At 50.6% G+C, this 24,199-nt stretch overlaps 1 protein-coding gene across 1 annotated transcript in view; it reads left to right on the forward strand.

Moving 5' to 3' along the window:
- The window catches only part of LOC133353638 (protein sidekick-2-like), a 473,964-nt gene that overhangs the window by 354,753 nt on the left and 95,012 nt on the right, over nucleotides 1-24,199 (forward strand). Inside the window, 7 exon segments of the mRNA XM_061570031.1 lie at nucleotides 303-418; nucleotides 1,659-1,878; nucleotides 7,877-7,975; nucleotides 16,006-16,197; nucleotides 17,905-18,026; nucleotides 21,273-21,385; nucleotides 24,019-24,169. Coding sequence (XP_061426015.1) covers nucleotides 303-418; nucleotides 1,659-1,878; nucleotides 7,877-7,975; nucleotides 16,006-16,197; nucleotides 17,905-18,026; nucleotides 21,273-21,385; nucleotides 24,019-24,169 — 1,013 coding nt within the window.

A 24,199-nucleotide genomic window follows, 5' to 3' on the forward strand; every position in this document is an offset into this window, starting at 1 on the left:
GGAGCGGTGGCGCCGTGATTACCGCGCTGTGCGACGAACCCGGCGACTCGGGTTCGACTCCTACTCATGGCCAACACCAGTGACGATTATTTGAACCTGTTCTGGGCCTCCCCTAGGTCGACTCAGCCTCAAATGGGCACCTGGTACAAGGTGTAAACATCGCCACTGGGGATACAAAGGTGGTCGGGCGTGGTACTGGCCACCCACCTCCTCGTGTACCGTGCTCGCTAACAGCACTTGCCCCAACAGTTTGTTAAGGCTATACGGGGGGCCTTTGTCTTTGTGTGTGCGCGTGGGGGCAGTGCCAACGGCGCCACCGGAGAGAGTTCGAGCAGAGGCCATCAACTCCACCACCATCCACGTCACCTGGTTTCCACCCAGCTCGCACTTCGTTCACGGCGTCAACCAGGGCTACAAGGTGCGTGTGCGTGCGTGCCCTGCACCAGTTGCAACCTTCTGGGCCTTGTTAGCAGGCTCTGATGGGGATATACAAAAGGATGCGACACCAGTCCAAAGTTAAGCAACTTACTCTTAGGTTTTTCCGGTAAAGTCACGTAGGTAAAAAATAAAATTTAAATTAATAAAAATAAAATAAAAATCACGACGTTTCGGTTTCAACACAAGCTTCCATCTTCAGGTGGAACCGTCACAGCACGATTGCTATATCAGCAATTGCTGTATCAGCAATCGTGCTGTGACGGACACAAGCTTCCGTCTTCAAGTGGAACCATCACAGCACGATTGCTGATACAGCAATCGATTGCTGATACAGCAATCGTGCTGTGACGGTTCCACCTGAAGACGGAAGCTTGTGTTGCCCCCGAAACGTCGTGATTTTTATTTTATTTTTATTAATTTTAATTTTATTTTTTACCTACGTGACTTTACCTAAAAAAACCTAAGAGTATGAATCCTTGCAGTCACGAAAGCTTCAAATCTAGAGTTAAGCAACTTGCTGATGGATAATATCAGTCTGGAAAACCAACAGGCCGATGGGCAAGCAAGTGTTTTAATTATTTGTGGAGACAGTACACAGTTCTGATTATGATGATTATGAATCGCGGTCTTCTCTTCTTCAGTTCCCTTCCATCTCATATTTGAGACGATGAGACCCACTGAGTTCTCAACATCAACGTTCGTCTTTCACCAGATTCACGGCGTCCTTTACTCGTCGCCCCTGCCGTTTGAGATCATTGCTCGCCGGGTAAAATCCATCCCATCTTGGCTCTTCCCCTGCCTCTTGTTCTGTGTGCTCGCATGTGTAACGCCACTCGCACACGTGGCATTCCCTGCGGAACCACTCTCCACCACCTGGCTACACCACCGGAGTTGTCTGTCTCGGATCTTCTCCGTCAGCGTCACCACTCGTCCCAGTCGAACTCTTACCGCTCCACGTTTCATTTGCTAATTCTCCGGCACTCAGAGCCGCAAATTCGTACCGGCTGAAGCTCGTGTCATGGCGTTCGAGGACCAGTGACAGAGAAGAGGAGGCCCTCATCCAGTAGTGGATTGGGCGATAACGATGACAATGATGACGATGCAGTCATCCCATTCGCCACGTGGCAGGATTCGTCATCGTTGGTGTGCGAGACTAACAATGGAGCACATTGAATGATGACGATGACCATTGTGTCGCCCTCGTCCGCCACGCGTGCCAGCTTCTGGCGTGGCGGCCGGAGAGCCCCGGCGACGTCACCGTGCGGACGTTGCCACCGCAGCCCGAGGGTTCGGGCCCCGGCGGGGGCACGGGCCCCCTGCACTCGGGGTACCTGTCGGCCCTGCGCAAGTTCACCGAGTACCACGTGAGCGTGCTGTGCTACACGACGCCGGGCGACGGACCGCGCAGCCCGCCCCTCCGCCTACGCACCAGTGAGGCCGGTGAGCTGCCCCCCCCCCCCCCCACCACCACCACCACTGGTGGCGTCGTCATCATCGTAGCTGATTGCCTCCCCGTATCACCAGCTATGATCATCATCGTGGCTGGTGACACGGGGAGGAGGTGTGCGGTGCGGGACTCGGGGCGGAAAGCAAAACTATAACGAAAGAGAATTGAGAATTGATTTTTAAATCGAGTCGTGGCCCTGAACCTTTGACAAGTCACGAAATCGCTTGAGAGGTGAATTGTTAAGATGCCCGGTCACAACTAGAGTTTCAAGTTTATTTTGTTTAACTGGGTGAGAACTCAAAGAGTGTCTCATTTGCAAGAGTCACCTGCGAAATGTTTGGACGTGGTTTCGGAAACCACTACGGAAGCCGCAATCATACACCTGGAGCGAAACGTCAGACGTCGTGACGAGCATTTACAACCCCGAAAACACGATCAGAGAGCAAGCGAAATTCTACCACTGCAAAAACCTACGCAGTCGTGTCAATAAAATAATTAGTTTTTCTTTCCCGTGAAACTCTTGGCTGCAACTTTTCTCCGTGATTAAAGTAATTATTTTCATTTGACCCTGAGTTGCCAGGCTTCACAGAAATGTGTAAAAGTGGCCAAAAAAAACATATTTTTTCTCATTTGGCTACTCATTGAACAAAAACTAAGGGGGTGGGGTGGGGGGATTTATAAATAGAGCAAAAGGCGAGATAATGCTCAACATATTCTCAGTGTGGCTCGCGTGGTTATTGCTCGGAGATGCGCTGTGAGCGGTACTAAAGTGGCCGGTCGCAGGAGCTGAACGATAAAAAAAAATAGTTTTTTTTTAATGTAGCCCCAATCGTGCTCCTAATTAGCTGTCATCCACAGTGCGATCATTGAAATCCTGTCCTCAAAGTGGCACTTCCCTGCCCTGGGCTGCCCTGATTAGTGCTGCTCGATCTCAGGCTGTGAGTCTAAGTGAACCTATTTGAGTCGCACGCTGTGAAAATAGAACGTGTCTGATCGACCTTTACACAATGAGCTGGAACGTTTTATTTTTTTCCCTCGGTTCAGGTGGCCTCATATTACAAGGCCATTTTTTTTTATTGCTACTGCCACTGCTACCGCTAGTATGACTATTATCACCACAATCTATTCGTTGGTGTGAAGTGAAATTATACTATGCGAAGGCAAATTATATATATGGTTCTTTTTAATGCGACATATTTTTGACACTGCCAAATTTTAATTGGCATTCAGGTGATCATCACGGATTGAAGAAAATATAAATAGCTTAGCTTTGATTAATAGATAATGTGCTCCCGCACTTGTAAATTATAGTGTCCAATATTTATTTGGAGGCTCTGCACATAATGCAATAGGGGCAGTGAGGAATTCACAGTGGCGTTTATAACAACACAATGGCCTGGGTTAATTTTACTTCACTGGTCCTTTTGTGCTTTTCCAAGAAAAGCAGCGCCAAAGAATGCAATTCAAAGGGAAAAATAAGTATGCCACCTGCTTGTTTTAAAGGGCCTCGCTTCTAGCCAGGTGTGTGCTTGACAGAGTTAATTGAATTGTCAGACAATGGTTACTTTCAAAAAGAAAGGGAACAGATTGGGGTGGGTGACCACTGCCAATGACGGTGGTCCACAGCTAAACTTTCCTCTCAAGAATTATCTCCGGCACGTGTGTGTTGAACTTATTTTTGCACTGTCCATAGCCAACCGTGCTAATAAGAGGTACGGGGGAAGGACAACAAACTAAACACAAAAAGGCATCCTCTGGATGAAGGAGGGGCAGTTAAAGAGACGGCCATTGGAGTGGACTCCATGAGTCAGCTGACCTACGAGCAAACGGTCAGATACTCTAAGGGTAGACCTTGGAGGTCGCCCCTCGACTGTGAAGCAGCAGAAGCAGCTGCGGAATCTGTCAGAGGATGGAAGGCGTTGGGTAGCGAGGCATGGTGGTGACATCAATGGCTTTGGGCCAAGATGATAAATGTGAATCTTGAGCCTTTCCAACTGATGCAAGTGAAGAACTGGATTTACAATTAAGGTTTGAGTGCCAGGGGGACTCGCTTAAGAGGAGAGACGGGCGGCAGGGGCACCAATTCCTCATCCAGGAGCGGCACGGCGAGTCTTGAAAGCGCTTTGTGCTAATTAGCAGCGAATCCTCGAGGGCCACTGTTCTACAGAGTAGAGCTGCCCCTGCCGACCCGACTGGACGCTGGTCCATGGAGAAAGAGCCTCCGCGGCTTCGTCCAAATCAATTGATGCCCTCCCGCAACATTCGTGATGGCGGTTTAGTCATTCCTGGCACTGCTGCTGTCTGAGATTAAACTGGAGAAAACGGTGGATGGGAGGGGGGGCGGTACGGTGGGGGGGAGCACGAAGCGGAGGTCGCTTTATTCAGGGGCTCAGAGTTGCGCCATCAGTCCCGGCAGTTTGTGTGTGTGGCCGCCAACAGGGGCACAGCCGCACTGCGTAAGTTGGGGGAGTGCTCTCCTCCCCCCCCCCCCCCCCCCGCCGTCTGGCAAAATCATCACGGATAATTCGGAGTTCTGCTGTACTCAGATGATACTAAATCTACGTAGCTACTGGCTACCGATTATTTGATTAACTGTCCGTGTACTACTGTGTGTTTTAAGGGTCCGTCGTCTGTGCAGTCAGCATTTATGTCACCGCGTTTGTAGGGAGAAAAACAAATTAGGACTGGAAACTAGAATAGATTTTTGTTGACGATGTTGTGGATGTCTCTTAACCATATTTAAACGTGTTTGGAGGTCAAAGTTACCTACCACGAATAATGTAGCGACAGTTATTTATGAAAGCATCAGCAAATATCAGCTCACTACTGCGCATCTGTACTCGAACCGGTGATCACCGGGAAAGATGTAGGAGTGGGATAGCAACAAATTCTAAAATGTGGCTGCACCCATTCATAGAGATCTGATATCTACAGCAACCTCCACTCACTCTCATAGAGATCTGTAAGCTACAGAGACCTCCACTCACTCTCATAGAGACCTGTGAGCTACAGAGACCTCCACTCACTCTCATAGAGACCTGTGAGCTACAGAGACCTCCACTCACTCTCGTAGAGACCTGTGAGCTACAGAGACCTCCACTCACTCTCATAGAGATCTGTGAGCTACAGAGACCTCCACTCACTCTCATAGAGACCTGTGAGCTACAAAGACCTCCGCTCACGCTCATAGAGACCTGTGAGCTACAGAGACCTCGACTCACTCTCATAGAGACCTGTGAGTTACAGAGACCTCCACTCACCCTCATAGAGATCTGTGAGCTACAGAGACCTCCACTCACTCTCATAGAGACCTGTGAGTTACAGAGACCTCCACTCACCCTCATAGAGATCTGTGAGCTACAGAGACCTCCACTCACTCTCATAGAGACCTGTGAGTTACAGAGACCTCCACTCACTCTCATAGAGACCTGTGAGCTACAGAGACCTCCACTCACCCTCATAGAGATCTGTGAGTTACAGAGACCTCCACTCACCCTCATAGAGATCTGTGAGCTACAGAGACCTCCACTCACTCTCATAGAGACCTGTGAGCTACAGAGACCTCCACTCACTCTCATAGAGACCTGTGAGCTACAGAGACCTCCACTCACGCTCATAGAGATCTGTGAGCTACAGAGACCTCCACTCACTCTCATAGAGGCCTGTGAGCTACAGAGACCTCCACTCACTCTCATAGAGATATGTGAGCTACAGAGACCTCCACTCACTCTCATAGAGACCTGTGAGCTACAGAGACCTCCACTCACTCTCATAGAGACCTGTGAGATACAGAGACCTCCACTCACTCTCATAGAGACCTGTGAGTTACAGAGACCTCCACTCACTCTCATAGAGACCTGTGAGCTACAGAGACCTCCACTCACTCTCATAGAGACCTGTGAGCTACAGAGACCTCCACTCACTCTCATAGATATCTGTGAGCTACAGAGACCGCCATTCCCTCTCATAGAGATCTGTTAGCTAAACCGACCTCAGTTCACTCTCATAGAGATTGGATAGCTAAAGTGACCTTCATTCACTCTCAGAGATCAGTATGTATGTATGTTGGACTTCTTTCGCACTGTACGTATCCAATTGTGTTAATCGGAGGTGCGGGGAAGGACAACAAGATCTGTGAGCTTACAGCAACCTCCACTCAGTCTCAAAGAGATATGTCGGCATTCCTAAATAACGGGTCAGGGTGCATCGGTAACCTAACCAGTAACCACCAAGGCACATTCGTACTTGAGACTGCTCCAACTTCGTGCTGATAGCTTATCTAATGCACGGCGTTATATTTGGAGTATGCATTTTCTCCCCGTAGTCATGTGGATGTTTCTTTGTGTCCTCCACATTTAGAATTTACTTGCGTTGAGATTATTCGGCTGCTATACTTTTCCACATGACAAGCCACTTAGTTGGGCTATCATTTGTGGCCAGGTCGCTTCTGAAAAAGGGCTTAAAAGCTCAGTGGGCCTTACCTGGTAAAATGGAAAATGTGTTTTTTTAGTTTTTTCATTAATCGTTCTCCAGTTTGTCCGGTCGGGCATCCCACACTGCCAGGCCGTGATCCCGACCGCACATTGCCCCCCATCTCCATGGCATTTTTTCATGCCTGGTCACACTATGGCCCCAGAGTGTTTAACCAGGGCACAGATTTATTATTTTTATTTTCCCCAACGTACGTCCAGAATCTGCCCTCCTCTCTCGGCGTGATTGAGCTGCGCCGTGCGTGTGCGAGTTTTTGCACCTTCGGCCGGGAAATCACCTGGCAACTCGTATCTCAAGACCTGCTGACATTATAATGCCCAAGCCCTGCCTCTCCACTGCCGCTCTTACTCGGGCCGGGCCTTATCATTCACGGCTGCCTGCAACTCTTAATACCACTGGCCGGGAGAGCCATGATAACTCAGCCCCGGCGTATTATAGTACCTTGCTGTCTATACCGGCCCGCAAATGGCCCTCCTAAAGCTGTCCACTATGAGAGATGGCCGCACCGTTTTAATGCCATTGATTGGAGTGCATCAGAACTTTCATTTTACAACTTGCCGTGATACTCCATAAACTTTTGCTGGGTTCGATGCTTCTCTGGGTTTAAATTTGAACATTAATAATATTTTTTGTGCTTATGTCTGTGTAATTAGCTGGGTTGCAGCGATGTAATTTTTCACGATACGATGATTATCGCGACATCGGTTGTTCAAAACGTATTTCTTTCTCGTATTGTTTTCATGCCTTCATGTACAAATAAATATTCCTTTAGAGATAGGCAACTGCGGTTCACGCAACATAAGCCCTGGCACACGTTGTCATAAAATGAGGATTTAATTAAATTTTATGTCACCAGTTACTCCGGAAAATGTTTCACGAAGAACCAAGACAACCGGTTACAGCTATTGTACAAGAACTTTTAATTATTGGTATAATTTCGTGAATACTTTGTCAAAAATGTCAAACTTAAGGGAAATTAAAAAGAGCAATGTCAATCGCGGACGATGTTGTTGCCTAATGGACGATTTACAATTATCCTGCATGGCATATCGCATAAATGATGCTGCCACAGTGGTGAGATGGTGAGCACATTGGACTTGTAATCCAACAGTCACCGGATCATTTCCATCTTTCATCGCGTCAGTTGAAACCCCCCCCACCCCCATCACTGTCCACCCAGCAGTATAAATTGGTTCACCGCAGGGGGTCCCATCAGCAGGTCAAATTGTGGGGTGCTCCCGCTTTTCCCAACTCGTCTCTTCGGTATAGAAGAGGAGACCGAAATACCCGCGCGTTAGTGGAGGCCCTTCAGCCGGCAGTGGCGCGAGCGAGGAATTGCAGGGCTGCACCTTTACCTGCATAGTACAAGATTATCGTGGTATTGCCATGTCGCGGCAACCCTAGGAAATGCACCCGGGCTACGGTTATGATAGTGATTTATTATTATTATTATCGATATCTCTGTGTGCTAACTGCTGCGTCGGGGTTGTTTGTCCCCAGTACCTGGTCCCGTGGGGAATCTGGGTTTCTCCGAGATTCTGGATACGTCTCTCAAAGTGAGCTGGGATGAGCCGCAGGAGAAAAACGGAATCTTGATCGGTAAGGAAGGTCGCGCGCTCGTTTCTCTCGGCCCTCCGCTTGCTCTTGATGCGAGAGCTCCTCCACCTCTACGCCCTACCCCGGTCAAAGTTATGATTGACTTTTTTCCTCTGTTATGATGGCTTTTCCCATCGCTTACAGATTTGATTCCAGGTCAAAGTGATTTCCTGCTCAAATGAGCATCGAGGCATTGGTGCTCACGTCCTATTTACAGCTCTGAGCCAGTGGTGGAAGTTCCACATTGCTGTGATAATAACCGGTCTATCACCCAACTAAGATTTGAACTCTCAACCTTCTGATAATGAGCCACTCACTCCACCGCTGAGCCACCTCTACCCGGGACACCCCTGCAGTTCACCAACTCCCACTGACCAGCGCGGTGAAGTATGGTCAGATAACCCCGATGGACCCGCACGGTGTGAGAAGGCCATCATCCAGCAGTGGATTGACAAAAGGGCTGTAAATATAAAAGTAATGCGAAATTAAATAGTTTGTTTCGTATGTTATCGTGATTGTCCAGTGTTATGAGGTACAGTTTATTTTTTATTTGTTGTATGTAAGGGCGGTGGCGTAGTAGTTGGCAATACTGTGCTCTGAACCCGGCGACCTGATGTTAGCCACGGCCAACATCTGTGGTGAGTGATGTCTGAATCGGTCCTGGGCCTCCAGCACTCAACCAAGTCTGCCCACAAGGACCCTCCACAAAGACACGTTTGGGAGGGGGGGAAAAATCACGAGTTATTGGACGGCACGGTCTTGGAATAAGTAACGGCGTCAATCACTGTTTGGGGACATCTCAGATTCTAGACGGTGGGGGTGAGTGAGTGAGTGAGTGTGTGGTGGTGGCGTTATACCAAACGTGTGTCTGTGTGTCTTTGTGTACTCGTGTGGGAAAGCATATTCAGCAGAATGCAAACCATCTGTGTTGCCCGGTCAGGAAAAACAAAACCTCTAGACCAACGCAATACAATTTATTTTTTTTGTCTAGCGTCAAATTACAAAAAAAAAGGATCTCTCAGACGCTGAGCGGGCAGTGCCATGAATCAAACGAAGAGAAAAGTCAACACGGAGCAAAATGAGCGCTTTTGAACGGAGACATTGGACCATAGAAAACAAAACACGAGCGATGCAATAAAAAAAGTCCAATAGATTTACGAAACAAGACTGTTCGTTTTCTTGAAACTGCCCGTCGGGAAAAACAAAAACACGCACAACTCTTACGTAGCGCCATTTACCGCTCATGTTTTTAATAATAACTGCGATTATTATGAACACAAATCTCGTTGTGGGAAATAGGGTTCAAATCACAGCGGATGGTATTGGAGGTCATTTCCGATGCAGGAAAGCACTGCGCAGATCACTCGAACAGAGCACTCGGGAACTGAAAGGAGGCCGGCCAGCTGTGTTCATGTTTTGTTTTTGTCCACCAATTTTTTCATCCCATTTGTTGCCCATCAGCATTGCGTCATCAGATGACGAACCAATTCGGATCCCTCGCAGGGCAGTGCAACCTTTGGCGTTGGAGAAGAGGCCACGGGGAGCAGAGATGACAGAGCTACTCCTGAGATCCGTTCACGTGAACTCTGGTCCACGCAGTTAGGGGGCAGCACTTTCCCCACCCACACTGTCACGGAGAGTAATGTTCATTGCGCGACGTTTATCATTCTCAGACCTGGAAGGTAACCAAATGAAGTGCGTCATTGAATTTATTTATTTTTTTATTGGGGGGGGGGGGTGTGCAGTCATTGATAACCCTGCTAAGACCATCAATTCGGTGCACTCGCAACCCTGGCTTAATTGCAGATGGCTGAAATCTGGATTGAAACCCTGTCTCTCAGCAAGTTCCAGCTCAGCACTCTGACCTCTGAGCCCACTGGCCGGCTGAACTATGACAAGTGTAGTGGGTTTCGCTTTTATTGGTATGGTGGTGGCGGCTGCGGTGGTGGTAGTGACGGCGGTTGGGGCGGCAATGGACATGGTTGTGCAGGGCGCGCCATCGAAAGCTCCACATCGGCGCACGGCGCTGTCGGCCCCCCTCGCCTCCTCATCAATCGCCTCTCACGTCGGATCGAGAGGAGAAATTAAGAGTTATCGCGGAACGCAAACGCAACAAGAGACTGATCAAGGCCTGGCGGCAGGACAAAAAAACATTGACTCGGGCATTTTTCATTGCCGGCTCCATCTGATGAGGCGCACCACTTGAAAGCGCCGGCCCGTCATGGAAAATCATTTCGGGCCGTCGGTGCCCTCGCGGACAGATAAATAAACGCGGTGCAGCCGCCATCTATTGGATGGGCGCTGAATCCCCGTTTGGGGCTCTCTGTGTCACCCCCCCCCCCCTAAGCCCCCCCCCCCCCCCGATTCCCTTAACTCTTCGGTCACTCTCGAGATGAGAACCGCTTCACCTCTATGATCTACCCAGGTCACCCGACCCCCCCCCCCCCCGGTCCGTAAAAGTGAATTGCAGTCGCAATGGGTTTCTCACTGGGTGAAAGGATACGTATCATTGCTGCTGCTATTACTGTTATGTACAGTATCGTGTTTGTACAGTATTTATGGGATGGGGGTGGGGACAGTGGCCAGTGACTGGGGTTGCCTCCTGTCCTGGTTTTCACCGGATCATCATCTTGTTGAGGTGACTGCTGCTGTCCTGGGAAATCTACATGAAAACACCTGCTTCGTGTCAATTGCGTAGCAGTCGTAATTGTAATAATCATACACGAATCACGGCAATGGATGTGCATGTAAGGTCTCCCCACTGCTATTATCGTGAGACGTTCTTTCTTTTATCTGTGACATGCTCCGTTTTATCTGTAGCTCAGAGGTGGCAACCCTAGCGGTGGCGCAGTGGCCAACGCACTGCGCTATGAAACTCGGCGCTCTGAGTTCAGTTCCCGACCACGGCTAACGTCAGCGCGAAGAGATGATACCCGAATAGATCCTGGGCATCTGTCCTTCACCAACCCGCACGAAGCAGCACGCGGTGAGGTGTGGTTACATCCAGAGCCGGCCCAGCCACTAAGCGACCCTTGCAATTGCAAAGGGCCCCGTGGCCAGCAGAGGGCCCCCTAGAGTCACTGCTAGCTAGTGGGTGAAAAAAATCATACATCAAAGGGGCCTCCAACCAAATTGTGCTTAGGGCCCCCAAAGGTCTAGGGCCGGTTCTGGTTACATCGCCCGAGCGACCGAGGCAGTGTGTAGGGAGACCTTCACCTTCATCCAGCAGTGGACTGACAAAAGCGTTGTAAATCACAGTTTAAAATGCCGCAGTGTGTACAGCAATCAAGTCAATGCGTCAACACTGGCTGAAAAACGACTGCAAGATAATTCAACATTGCTGGGTGATGCTGCGTTGCTTCTCGGGCACAAATGACCAGAAGACAACTCGACACGTTGGTCAATAGTATTCCTGCCGTTAAATTAAAAAATATACACAATGGAGAACGTTTCAGGAAATGCCCCTTCTTCATATAACATAAATAAAGAGCTAAGTCCCAGTCCCAGTCGCAGCCGCACCAACCTTATCATAAAACAACTCCTCTCTAGGGGCCTACCCTGGCTCATCCCCCCCCCTCAACCAATATATATACAAGGTCAGGTCTCTTGGAATTTCTATTTACTTGATACAGCAATCGTGCTGTGACGGTTCCACCTGAAGACGGAAGCTTGTGTTGCCTCCGAAACGTCGTGATTTATTATTTTATTTTATTTCTATTATTACTTTTATTAATTTTATTTTTTACCTACGTGACTTTACCGAAAAAACCTAAAAGTATGGATAATAAGAGTTACTTTACACTTTGGAGCCTGATGAGAATGACTGTTAAAATGTTCTCTGATGACCAGTTTTTAAGCTGGCTATCAATAGTTGCCTAATTGTAGCTATTAAATAACAGCACATCCTTCAACAATAAAAAAAACGATCCCTAAAAAGACGAATTTACATGAAAAACTAAAATTCTAAAGTGTTGCTGGCACATTGATTTGTGGAAATATGTGTTCTTGTGACACTTGCAGAATTGCAGTCATGTGCAAAAATAATTACGAACAATGTTTAGACAATAGCCCACCTATGCCGTAAGGATCCAGTAGACATTCACCAAATCCATTACCGGACATTGGTAATTATAGTGTAGAGCGTGTGTGTCCACGATGCTGTGTACACAATTGAAGGGTCGTAAGTAAGAATACACAGCGAGGCCGATACACGGACAGGGGAACAGGCAGGAGCTTAGAAAAGCAAAGAGGCTGGGTAATAGATAGGCCAGTTGGTTTGTAGAAGTCCAGGTGGTGCTGACTGGTAGACAGTCCAACAGGGAGACAAGGGGGGCCGGAACCCACCTTCCCCCACCCCAACACGCCCCAGCACATGACCACCACATACACTATAACAGACTGTTGGAGCAAATGCTGTTAGCGAGCACCTATTAAGGCCGCCATGGTACACGACGGGGATTGGTGGCCAGTATCGCAGCTGGCCGCCTTTATCTTCGCAAAAGCTGGTGTTTACACACCACTACTGGTACTCATTTAAGGCTGAGTTGACCTTTGGGAGGCCCAGGACCGATGCAGATGTTGGCTGTGAGCGGGAATCGAACTCGGGTCGCCGGGTGCATAGCGAAGTTCACTCAACACTGCACACACCCATGAAGGCCAGCACGGCACACAATGTTGTGGGTGGCCAACACCACACCCGGCCGCCTTTGTCTCCCGAGTGGCAAAGTTTAGACACCGCACCAGGTACTCATTTGAGGCTTAGTCGACCTAGGGAAGGCCCAGAACCGGTGCATATAATCGTCACTGGTGTTGGCCGTGAACGGGAATCGAACTTGTGTCGCCAGGTTGCGTGCTAACCACGACACTACCGCTCCCCGCACACACACAAACTGACATGCACACGTATACACATATATACACGCACACATACACATATACTCACACAAAGGCAAACATCCCCTGCATAGCCTTACAGACTGTTGGGGCAATTCCTCTTCGTAAGCACCTGCTGCATACTGATACGCAAACACACCTATGGACACACACACACGCCCACACAAAAATCCCCAACCCCTCACTGCTGGAAAGTAGTCCAATGCAAACACCAAACTTCGTATTGTGCAATCAAAATTACACTATCAGCACCAGCTAGACGCACAAGACCAAACAATCCAGCAGACGCCTATTGCGCTTAGACACATAAACCGTAAATTTGTAAATAATGAAACTATAGCAAATTTGACTTTCGCAACGAGCATACGCCTGCAGTAATACACCGATACGCGCGCAGTCGCAGGGCATATTGCTCCATGCAAAACGCTATTCGTACGTTGTTACGGTACGCGGAGAGAATGACAGAATGAACTTAAAACGACCATTCATGAAACATAAATAGAGAAGTCATATTTACCGTCATAGAACATGTAACAAAATTATAATGAGGTGCCTGTGAACGTGGTTTCCTGCTCAAATGCTGGATATTCCACAACCATAGCACAACCGCTGTTGACTTCCCCACAAAGTGGTACCCCTATTTTATCAACCCTGGAGGGATGATGGGCTAAGTTTATCCATAAACCAGGATTCGAACTGGCAACCTTCCCATTGCAAGCTGCTCACTGAACCGCCCAGCCATCTGGCCCAAATTTTATGCCGTGGACAAATGTCTCCCCCCCCGCCCTATCCTCCACCACCCCTCCAACCCCCCACCCGCTCTACTAAATCTGGCCCAGACAGTCAGGTCAGTGCATAAGATGACTGCGGCTGTGCGACAATGAGAATCCTCGCAATCTTCAAACCCCCCTTGTGTTCCTTGCAAGTCTGTAAAAATAGCAGATAATTATTTCTGTAATGATGGGTTTATAGAATTAAATTACACAGGATTTGAAAAGCCGATGGCAGGGGCTGTCAGACGCAATGTGTTGGATATATTTTTGAATTTATTGTATTTTTTTTTATACATTCTTTGCTTGGAATACTTCTTGCCTTGTTCGTCGCAATCGCACTGACGATGTGGGGAGTGAGCACGATGAGATATTTCTGGATAGGTGGATGAAAAGAGCAAGAAGCAGGTGGCATCTCATAATAACCGTCATCATGAGCCATGGTCTATCCACCACTAGATGATTGCCTCCCCACGCCGTCGCCATAATTTGTGGTTATGCGATGCCACAATCCAACTCACTCCTGCACGTGAACTGATCTCATCACTCCATCTCTGCGATGGCTATTCTCCAAGGAGGGCATTCTCTCCTTTGGCTCCCATTCTGGCGCAGGTCTCGTCCATTGGCCGTGATCATCCCCTCTGGGCACGATGTGTTTTTCCCCAAGCCCACGGCGCTTCCTGAACAATCGATGCAATGTCACCAATTTTTTTGGTTTCCTGATCGATGCTTTCCCCTTCTCATATCTCGGTGTAATTCAAAGCATGCATCTTTCTACGTTTTTATCATCATATTTGAGCTCTCCACTGCTGGATGAAGATAAATATGATTCTCCTGACTTGCATTTGTCCCCTGATTCACGTGCTTTTCTCCCTGTCTCTCTGTGTCATTGCGAGCATGCGTCTCTCCACGCTGCGCAAGGCTGACAAAAATAGAGACAAATGCAGAAGTTGGGAGGGGTTGGTGGGGGGGGGGGAGATGCTGGCGGTAGATGGGAGAGAGAGAGGGAGCTAGAAAATAAGAGCAAAAGGTAAAAGGTGGCTGAAAGTCTGGGAAATAAAGAAGAATGGAGAGGGAGGAGAGAGAGGAGGGAAAGGTGGGAGTGCGTGAGAGTCCATCTATAAATTGCAGGCTTGGTCCCCCACTCAGAAGCCAAAAAATCCATCGCGTTTAATGAAAGAGTGTTTTAGGGTGGGCAGTAAAATACGGCCGCATAAGGAAAGCTCCTGATTAATACTGCCAGGAAGCCTGGAGAGGGAGGAGGGAAAAAAACACCATCGGAAGCATCCCACAGGCACTGTATAACCTCGACCTGCGAGCGATTTTATGGTTTAACTCGGATGCGGAGGCTGAAAAGACGTGGGTGGGTTTCTAACAATTTCTGATACGACTGCCCGGAAATTAAACGGCCGGGACACGTAGAACGGCGGTGATTATTTCCACAGAACCGCCGTCCTGACCCGTCGAAAAAAACATTATACATCGGCGGTGGTGATATTTAAAAAAAAAAACGGCAATGCTGCTTCTTGCGAGCGTAAAACATCCGCTGCCCGTCAGACGCGTGTCCGCATTCGTTGGCTCCAATTAGCCGGGGCCGACTGCGTGCAGTGGCTCGCAATGTGGCGAGCGTCTGGGGTTAAAGGGTTAACGCTTTATTTACAGCGTAAGCCTGCCAACAGCGCATGCCCCGCTCAAATTGACTTTCACACGGCGGCGACGGCGGCTGCGAGCGCGGTGACCGCGGCCGATGGTCGCCTGTTTCTCATGACGTCACGTAGTTGGCACGGTCCCCGGTTGCAGGGAATTAAAGGGGCTACCCCCTCCCCTTCCCCCCGTTGCCACCTGGGCCCGTGCCAATTCCGGTCGCCACCTTCACACGTGGCGGATCAAAGGAAGTGCGGAGACACTGACCGAACCGGAGGGGCACATTGGTGGACCGCTGCCAACTTCGCAGCTTCAACACAAGGCTGCGGCAGCAGGAGCCGCAGCAGCAATTCACTCCGCCTCACCTGAAGCCATCGCGCGCCTTTCAATCTTGGATATAGATCTATAAGTTGCTATTCACTGAGCCATACACAATGAGAAGGTTTTTTTTCCCACTGTGCTGACGGGTGGCACCTTCACTGCTCATGATGTTAAGACGGCCGTAATCCACCCAGGGTCAGCCATGTAGCATCGGAGGCGGGGGAGGCGGTGAGTATTTGCGGGTCACTGGGTAGACTGGAGTATGTGGCGCATGACAACCAGCCACAGTCGCGGCGAGAGGAAAACCTGATGTGGTGTGCGCCGTGAAATATTTGCCGGGTCACCGTACCCAGACGGACCAAGCTGAAATGAATGAATCGCTGCTTCCCTGCGTCGCCCTCCCAGGGTACAAGGTGTCGTGGGAGGAGTTGAACAAGACGCACTCGCGCGTCACGCACTACCTGCCCAACAGCACACGCGAGTACCGTGTCACGGGCCTGGCCGCGCTCACCACCTACGTGATCGAGGTGTCGGCGCGCACCAGCCGAGGCTCCGGACCCACCTCGGCCTCCACCATCTCCTCTGGAATTCCGCCAGGTGCCTACTTAACGCCCGTCTCCTCGCCCTCCCCCCCCCCCCCCCACCCCTCGGCCCCCCATAGCAGTGCTCACAGTTGGACTCCCCCTCTTATCCTTGCCGCCGTAGCATCAAGGATGTCCTTCCTCCGCACCTCCGATTAGCACGGTTGGCTACGTATGGTTCAACATACAAAAGCAGTTCAACATACAAACAAACATACAAGGATATTCTGTCAGGTAAAGTCACGTAGAAGGGAAGTAATAAAATAATAAAAAATAAACATAATAAAATAATTCTCACGACGTTTCGGCCACAACGCAAGTAGCCGTCCTCAGGTGAAAACCAGGTCTGTCGAGGCGACAGCGTCTTAGAGTCGCGGCATTATTTTATTATTTTATTACTTCCCTTCTACGTGACTTTACCGAAAGAACCAAGAAGATGAATCCCTGCAGTCACAAAAGCTTTAAATCGAAAAATACAAGGATATTGGTAGGAGCCTTGAGCCCCCCCACCCCACTGCTGATGGCTCTGCTCTACTTTCTACACTCCCATCATCGTCATGGTCATCATTCTTGTTCCCCTGACTGGATGCTAGTGGGGGCGTCAATGATGCCTCGGCTGTCAAATCTCACCACGCTTGCCTGTCATTCACTTTCTCCATCGAGGGTGCTCATCGCCAGGTCCAAAATAGTTGGTACAATATTTAACAACCGTGGCAATCCAGCATTAGACATCGCAGCTTTGCGTCATGTACACAGTGGCTGGTAGCGAGAGCAGCAGGCACGATGGACAGCGCAGAGGGTGTATCGGTACTCATTTGCGTAGCGTTTCACATTCGTTTAAAGTTTGTCATGAGCCAAATTGCCATTTTGCTTTGAATTATCCATGTTTTTATTTTATTTGCACCACTGCTCATGGCCACATTGCCCCGGATGATCGAGAGTTTTACTGGGCAGTTCTCCAACACGTGTTCCCGTTGTACCACGCATTGTCCGACGTTTCGCTCCATGTGCCCGGTGGGAGCTCACTCCAGCGAGATGTTCAACCCGAGAACACATCAGAGGGCTGCACGAGCCAGACCGCTAAATCCTATTCACTAGTTGAATGTATTATTAGAATTGTATGACGGTATACATCACCATACCCTGCCAACAATGCCATCCTAACCGAAGCTTCTCTTGACTCTGCTCACTCACTGTCGAACGCATAGGGCAACCGAATTATATTTTTTACGAAAATTTATTAACAAACCTTTTTTTAGCTTGAGACTTAATCAGAGTGTATTGCTAATGATCGTTTTACTGCAATTTAAATTATGGAAGCGGTGGCGAAAGCGATGCCAATGTGATGAGAAAGATAATGATGGAGAATGAACGACAATAATGAAATAGTGGAGCTGATTAAATAATGGCTGTGGTGATTGAGATGATAATGAAATGATGATAACGATGTTGGTGATGATGGCAGTGGTGATGGTGATGAAAACAATGTAATATTCACGCTTGCAGCAATGATGATGAAAACAGAGTGCATAACTTGTAGCCTCAAATAATAAAATACGGTGCTGATGATTGATTGAGACGATTGTGATGATTAATGGGATGATGATGGAGGTGACGAATGAACAAAAAACAATCGACGCGACCATTACATTCTCCACGGACATCGAGGTCTCCTCTCACCTTTCACTCAGCCCTACTTCCCTCCCTCCCTCCCACCCCTCAGAGCTGCCCGGGGCCCCCTCCAACGTGGCCGTGTCCAATATTGGCCCTCGCTCCGTGGCCCTGCAGTTCCGCGCCGGCTTTGATGGGAAGACGTCCATCCTGAAGTGGGTGGTGGAGGCCCAGGTCGGTGGACATCGCCTCCTCACCCATGCCACCATCTCCGCAGTCACCACCGCAATCTACAATGCCACCACCACCACCCACACCTTTGATGAGCGCGGTTGGCTACGTACGGTGCGAAAGAAGTTCAACATGCAATTATACGTACATCTCCACCCAAACCACCACCATCTCCACCAGGACCGCATTCTTTGTTACCATCAACGTCTCCACCAACAGCATCTCCACCACGGAAATTTCCACCACCAGCACCACCAGCACCATCTAAACAGTCCGTCATCATCTCCACCACCATCAAACACATTTCAAGATGGCTCAGAATTGTCAAATAAACTACATTAGTGGTAGGAATGAAGTTGTGGAGATGTGGCTCGCTCAGGGATGGGAAACACGAGATGAGAGGAGAAAGATGCTGCCACACAGCCCAGGAAGAAGCAATTGGGATTCAGCACCACCAGAAACAACAATGGTATCATCGAGATCCATGGATCAAAGACAAAGATCCCCTATATAGCCTGAATAGACTGTTGGGGCAAGTGCTGTTAGCGAGCACCTATGAAGACCGGCGTGGCACACGAGCCCGCCTTTGTCTCCCCCGTGGCGATGTTTACACACTGCACCAGGTACTCATTTGAGGCCGAGTCGACCTAGAGGAGGCCCACGACCGGTTCGGATAAATCGTCACTGGTGTTGACTGGTGAGCGAGATTGGAACTCCGGTTGGCGTGTTCGTAGCGCAGCGTAGCGCTAACCGCGACACCTGCCGCTCCCCAGCCAGGGCAGCGCTGACGATCCCCAGGGAGTCTTCAGGTCAGGGTCCGCCTTTGAGGATCTTCACCGATGAACCCCGAATGGGGGGGGCCCGGTCAGGCCCAGGCACCGATCCCAGAGCGGCGCTCGGTGCAGCGCCGGCGGCTCACGCGGCCATCCGTCGATCTAACCGGGCGTGATTAATCGCGCCGTCGTACGCGAGCGCTAAACAATCGCCGCCGCCTAATAACCGCTCCGCGTCGAGACGCGTTGAGTTCCTGCAAGCGAAAGCAACAACAACAAAAAATATATTTATTTCTCGCGTGCGTGCGTGCGTGCGTCGGTGTGTGTTTTTTGCGCTTTTTTTTTATTAAGAACGTTATCGTCAAACGATGCGTGTTCACGCGACTTGCACTTCGCTCCCTTACGGGCTTCGTTGCACGTGCGGTGTCGAGTTTAGCGCGCCGACGGCTGGGGGGGGGGAGGCTTCGTGAGTACTCCTGTGAAATGAGCCAATGTGACTGCATCTGTCAAGCCCCGCTGCCTTGCAGCTCCTTGTGCTTGTCACAGGGTTTATTTTAAACGTGTGTGTGTGTGTGTTGCGGACCGGTTAGCTCACTGCTCTACATACCCGGCGACCCGAGTTCGATTCCCGCTCACGGCCAACACCAGTGATTATTATCTAAAGCGGTCATGGGCCTCCCCTAGGTCGACTCAGCCTCAAATGAGTACCTGGTGTGGTGTGTAAACATCACCGCTGGGGAGACAAAGGCGGCCGGGCATGATGTTGGCCACCCACCCCCTCTCATGTGTTGTGCCAGCCTTTGTAGGCGCTCGCTAACAGCACTTGCCCCAACAGTCTGTTCAGGCTATACGGGAGATCTTTGTCTTTTTTTTTGTATCTTATAGACGCGTGTGTTTGCGTGTTATTTAATGGGGGAGTAGTCAGCCCCGTGGTTAGCGCACTGCGCTATGAACTCGACGACCCGAGTTCGATTCCCACTCACGGCCAACACCGGTGAGTGTCTGCTGCTGCTGCTGTGTCCTGTACAGCGCTTTGAGATCCTTGATGAAAAGCCACCGCTATATACATGGAATTATTATTGTTATTATCTGAACCGGTCCTAGGCCTCCCCGAGGTCATGGTGCTACCCCCTCGTGTGCCGTGCCAGCCTTCATAGTTCTTCTACTCGCTAGCAGCACTTGCTCAACAGTCTGTGGCAGGCTATTTGGACCATGTCAGAGTTCACATTCCATGGCCACGATTCGATTCACAGATGTATTCTTTGGTTGCCTCGATTTTACCGTCTCTTTTGTAATTGTTTTTTGTTCATCTTTCGCACCCTTAATCATGAAGGTAAAGGTGGAGCCCTGCAATTTCCTGCTCACGCCACTGCTGGCAGAAGGGGCCTCGATTAGAGGGAGCTCCAGACAGCGCCATTGGAGAGTGTTTGGCCTATTTTGCAATAATGACCAGATGACTTGGACTCGTCAGTACGATACCGCTGGCACACACACATTACCCAACCAGACGCAGACCTGCCGATCAAATTCCTGTGGCGTGCCAATTAACATTACTGGGTGGACAGAAGCGGCGCATGGGATTTACGAAACCTGCACCGGATTATTTGGTTTCTTTGTCCAACTGCTGCGCTTTAAAAATATTGTATCGAACCGGCAACCTCTGCATCGCAAGCCAAGGGCGCTGACCGTCAGCGCCGCGGCAGCAGCGTGCCCGCACGCATCGTTTGTATGATTAATCGAAAGACGTAAATTGTTAGGCAAGCAGGTTGATGCCTGTATCATGAACCTTAGAAATCGATACGAATGAATCCATTGGTCATTTCATCATCACACCCTTGAGAAGTACATTTTAATTGGCTTCACACTCTGCCATGCTCGCGTGCTTCCCAGTGATTGACTGATTCTCGCAGCTTTCTCAGAGCGGACGTTGAGCGGAATAGGCTCGGTAAATTGGTAGGCGATTTGGCCACTGTTATATTTTGTTTGCGTCAATTTTGCATTCGCCCATCCGTAAGCTGGCAGAAAGGACTTGCCCTCTAAAGTGCAGCAGTGGCTGAGATGGGAGTTGAAAGCCCTAAGCCATCAAAGCAGAAGCGTGTGCCTTCGAAAGTCATCTCATCCGTGGGACAGCCCTGCCGCTAATTAAACTGCACTGTCAGTTTAAGCCACAAGTCCTCTGATTTTGTGAACACTTATGTGAGGATGAGGTAGCACAGATGGGGCATGCTGTCCCTGGTGCGATGGTAAGGCCGGTTCTCCATGCGCGGCATTTGAAACAACGAGGCAAGTTTCTGGTCGACCGCAGCAGGTGGCGTGTGACTAGCGTCCTGCAGCGATAGTGAGACGTATACTCGGTGTGGTGTGCCGGGCGCGGAAATATTTTTCGGGTCGCTGAACCCCGGAAAAACCCGACGTGAATATCACACTCCGTGCCAGTCTCACCAGGCCACCATCGCTCCCCGTGTGACCTCAGCAGATTGCGGGAGCGGACGGGGAGGAGGCGGAGTGGATCATGGTGCACGAGTTGGACAATCTGCCGGCTGCTCGCTCCCTGGAGGTGCCGCTACTGCGGCCCTACACACAATACCGGTACGCGATACCCCCCCACCCACCTCTCTACCCCAAATCTCTCGTGGTCTAGTGAGCTAATAAGTCTGAACATTTGTTATCGCGCACTCTTGCAAGCCCAGGCCATCATGAATGCGTGCTGATCATACGCGACAAGGCTCTTTAGAACAATGCTCTCTGAGGTCTGCTGCAAAGCTGACCTCTCTGTATGTGTCCCCCTTGTAAGCATGGGTGTTCTTCAAGCACTCCTGCTTATCCCACTTGCACTACAGACATTTCCAACATGAACTGGCCAATTACCGAATTCTCCAGATTTAGACTCACTTTTTTCACACACCCCCCACCCCACTGTATTTTAAAGCAAAAGTCAGGGGTACGTTGTAGCATCCGGTAACTGTGTGTGTGTGTTTGTGTGAGAAGCGGATCTGCAGAACCTTACACCCGGCATACATTTTGGGGGCGTCTTAAATTTCGGAGCATCTTATAATCCAGAGAATACGGTATCCCCACCCAGCACCCTCCTGAAAGAATGAGCCCTGATACTGATGGAGGCTTTTCTCGGTGTGTGTGTGTATGAAAAAAAAAACGATTCTTTCTCTGCCCATTCAGCCGTAACTTTTGTATATCTCAACAGATGTGAAGGGAAAACTCACTATGAGACATTGAGAGGCCGGTCTAACAATTCGTGTCAAAAATGGTTGAAGTCAACCCCTGAGGCTCATGTGTTACCGAGGCCACGCAATCCTTACACCTTTTTTCTTCGGCAAAGGCTACAGAGGCCCCCATTCATTCTCATCGTTGCAGCCCCTACGGTTATAATATTGAATGTGTCATAAGTGATTTGCGCGAAAGTGTGACCTAAGCACACGCTGCACTTATTTTCTTAATTCGCCCCTGAGTGGAGAAAAATTAAAACGCACCAAGTGAACTCTGCAGGAGCTCACAGGAGAGAGAGAGAGGCGGGAGGGGGGGGAGGTGGGCGTTCTGCAAAACGACAAGTAAAAATAAAACTCGCACGAACACACACCACGGTTGAAGCGTACAAATAAACGAATTAATGAATCGGAATTTGGCGCAGGTTTCCGCGGTTGTGCCGTGCAGGCTCTCGGGTTGCGCGGCGCGTTCCTCGGCACGGCGTCCGACGCTTCGCTCCACGTGCCGGGAGCATCCTCGTGACCTAAATTTGAACTGAAGAAGCTACCAGCACGCGGAGCGAGACGTTGGACGTCGGTGCCAAGCGGCACCATGGCGACACAGCCTAAGAACCACATCGGAGAGCTAATGAACGGAAGGATGAATCGGGCACGCGAAGGATGAACGCTAACTTTGCCATCGGAGGCTCGCGAGCGCTCTCTCACACGAGTTGAGAAGTCATTCGAGTTGGCTGCTCACCCAGAGCCGGGAGGAGCAGATGCAAGATAATGCTCGCACGCACGCACACACATCAGGCGGCCCGGCGCAATCTGCGTAGGGGAACGTCTCCGCCTACCCCAGCTTGCGCCTTTGCGTACGATAAACCCGATCCGCTCGCCATCATCATCCGTCATCGTTATCCGTATGCCCACGCGAGGAGCCGCCATGCACGCGCGCCTTCCTCTGTCGCCGCTGCACGTGCCGCCGGTTGCGCCCGTGCCCGCACTCACGCACACTCTGCACACTCACGCATGTACACGCATGTCCACGCACCTGTGTGCACGTACAAAAGGCAAAGATCCCCCGTAAAGCCTTAACAGACTGTATGGGCAAATGCTGTTAGCGAGCACCTATTGAAAGCCGGAACGGTACACGAGGGGTGGGTAGCCAGCACCACGCCCGACCGCCTTTGTCTCCCCAGTGGCGATGTTTACACACCGCACCAAGTACTAATTTGAGGCTGAGTCGACCTAGGGGAGGCCCAGGAGCGGTTCAGATATTCTCGACTCATGTTGGCCGTGTACGGGAATCGAGCAGGAAATCGAACGTTGGTCTCCCCGGGTTTGTAGCGCAGCCATTGCACCACCCGCTCCCTACACACGTGCACACACACGCAGGTGCGCACACACGCAGGTGCGCACACACACACACACGCACCCACACACGCGCACGCACACACGCGCACCCACACACGCGCGCACACACACGCACCCACACACACGTGCACACACACACGCACCCACACACACCCACACACACGTGTGCACACACACGCACACACACGTGCGCACACACACGCACCCACACACACGCACACACGCACGTACACACACACATGCACACACGTGCGCACACACACGCACCCACACACCCACACACACATACGTGCGCACGGGCGGGATTAAGCAGGTCGAGCCCCAGGGGGCTGCATCTTTGGCTGCGCGAGTGTTTTTGCCAAATGTGGTTCTGGCTGTCGTCTCTCAGATGCCCCCCCTCCCACACCGTCCCCGCCGACCGCCAGCCCCCCCCCCCCCCCTGCACACACAGGGCGCTGGCAAGCGGTCTTGACAGCTCTCACTTTGTCAGCAATGCCCACCGGCGGGCTTGCCGCGCCGTTTACATTTTCAAAGCGCTTCCAACCCCCCCCCCCCCCACGCCGGCCGCTCGAGATCGCCGTCGATGCCATCGTCGTCTTCGTTGTGATTGTTTGACCCCCCCCCCTCCTCCCCCACGCCGCGTAGGTTCCGCATGCGCCAGAGCAACGTGGTGGGGACGAGCCCCCCCAGTGCGGCCACCCGCACCATACAGACCCTGCCGGCCCCCCCAGACGAGGCCCCCCGAAACCTGACGGTCCGCACGGCCAGCGAGAGCAGCCTCTGGGTCCGCTGGGCAGTAAGTGTTGGGGGGGGGTCATGATGGTGA

Source organism: Lethenteron reissneri, chromosome 44 (genome assembly GCF_015708825.2).
Source record: "Lethenteron reissneri isolate LAM-NWPU_2019-01 chromosome 44, ASM1570882v1, whole genome shotgun sequence".
Lineage (NCBI taxonomy): Eukaryota > Metazoa > Chordata > Hyperoartia > Petromyzontiformes > Petromyzontidae > Lethenteron > Lethenteron reissneri.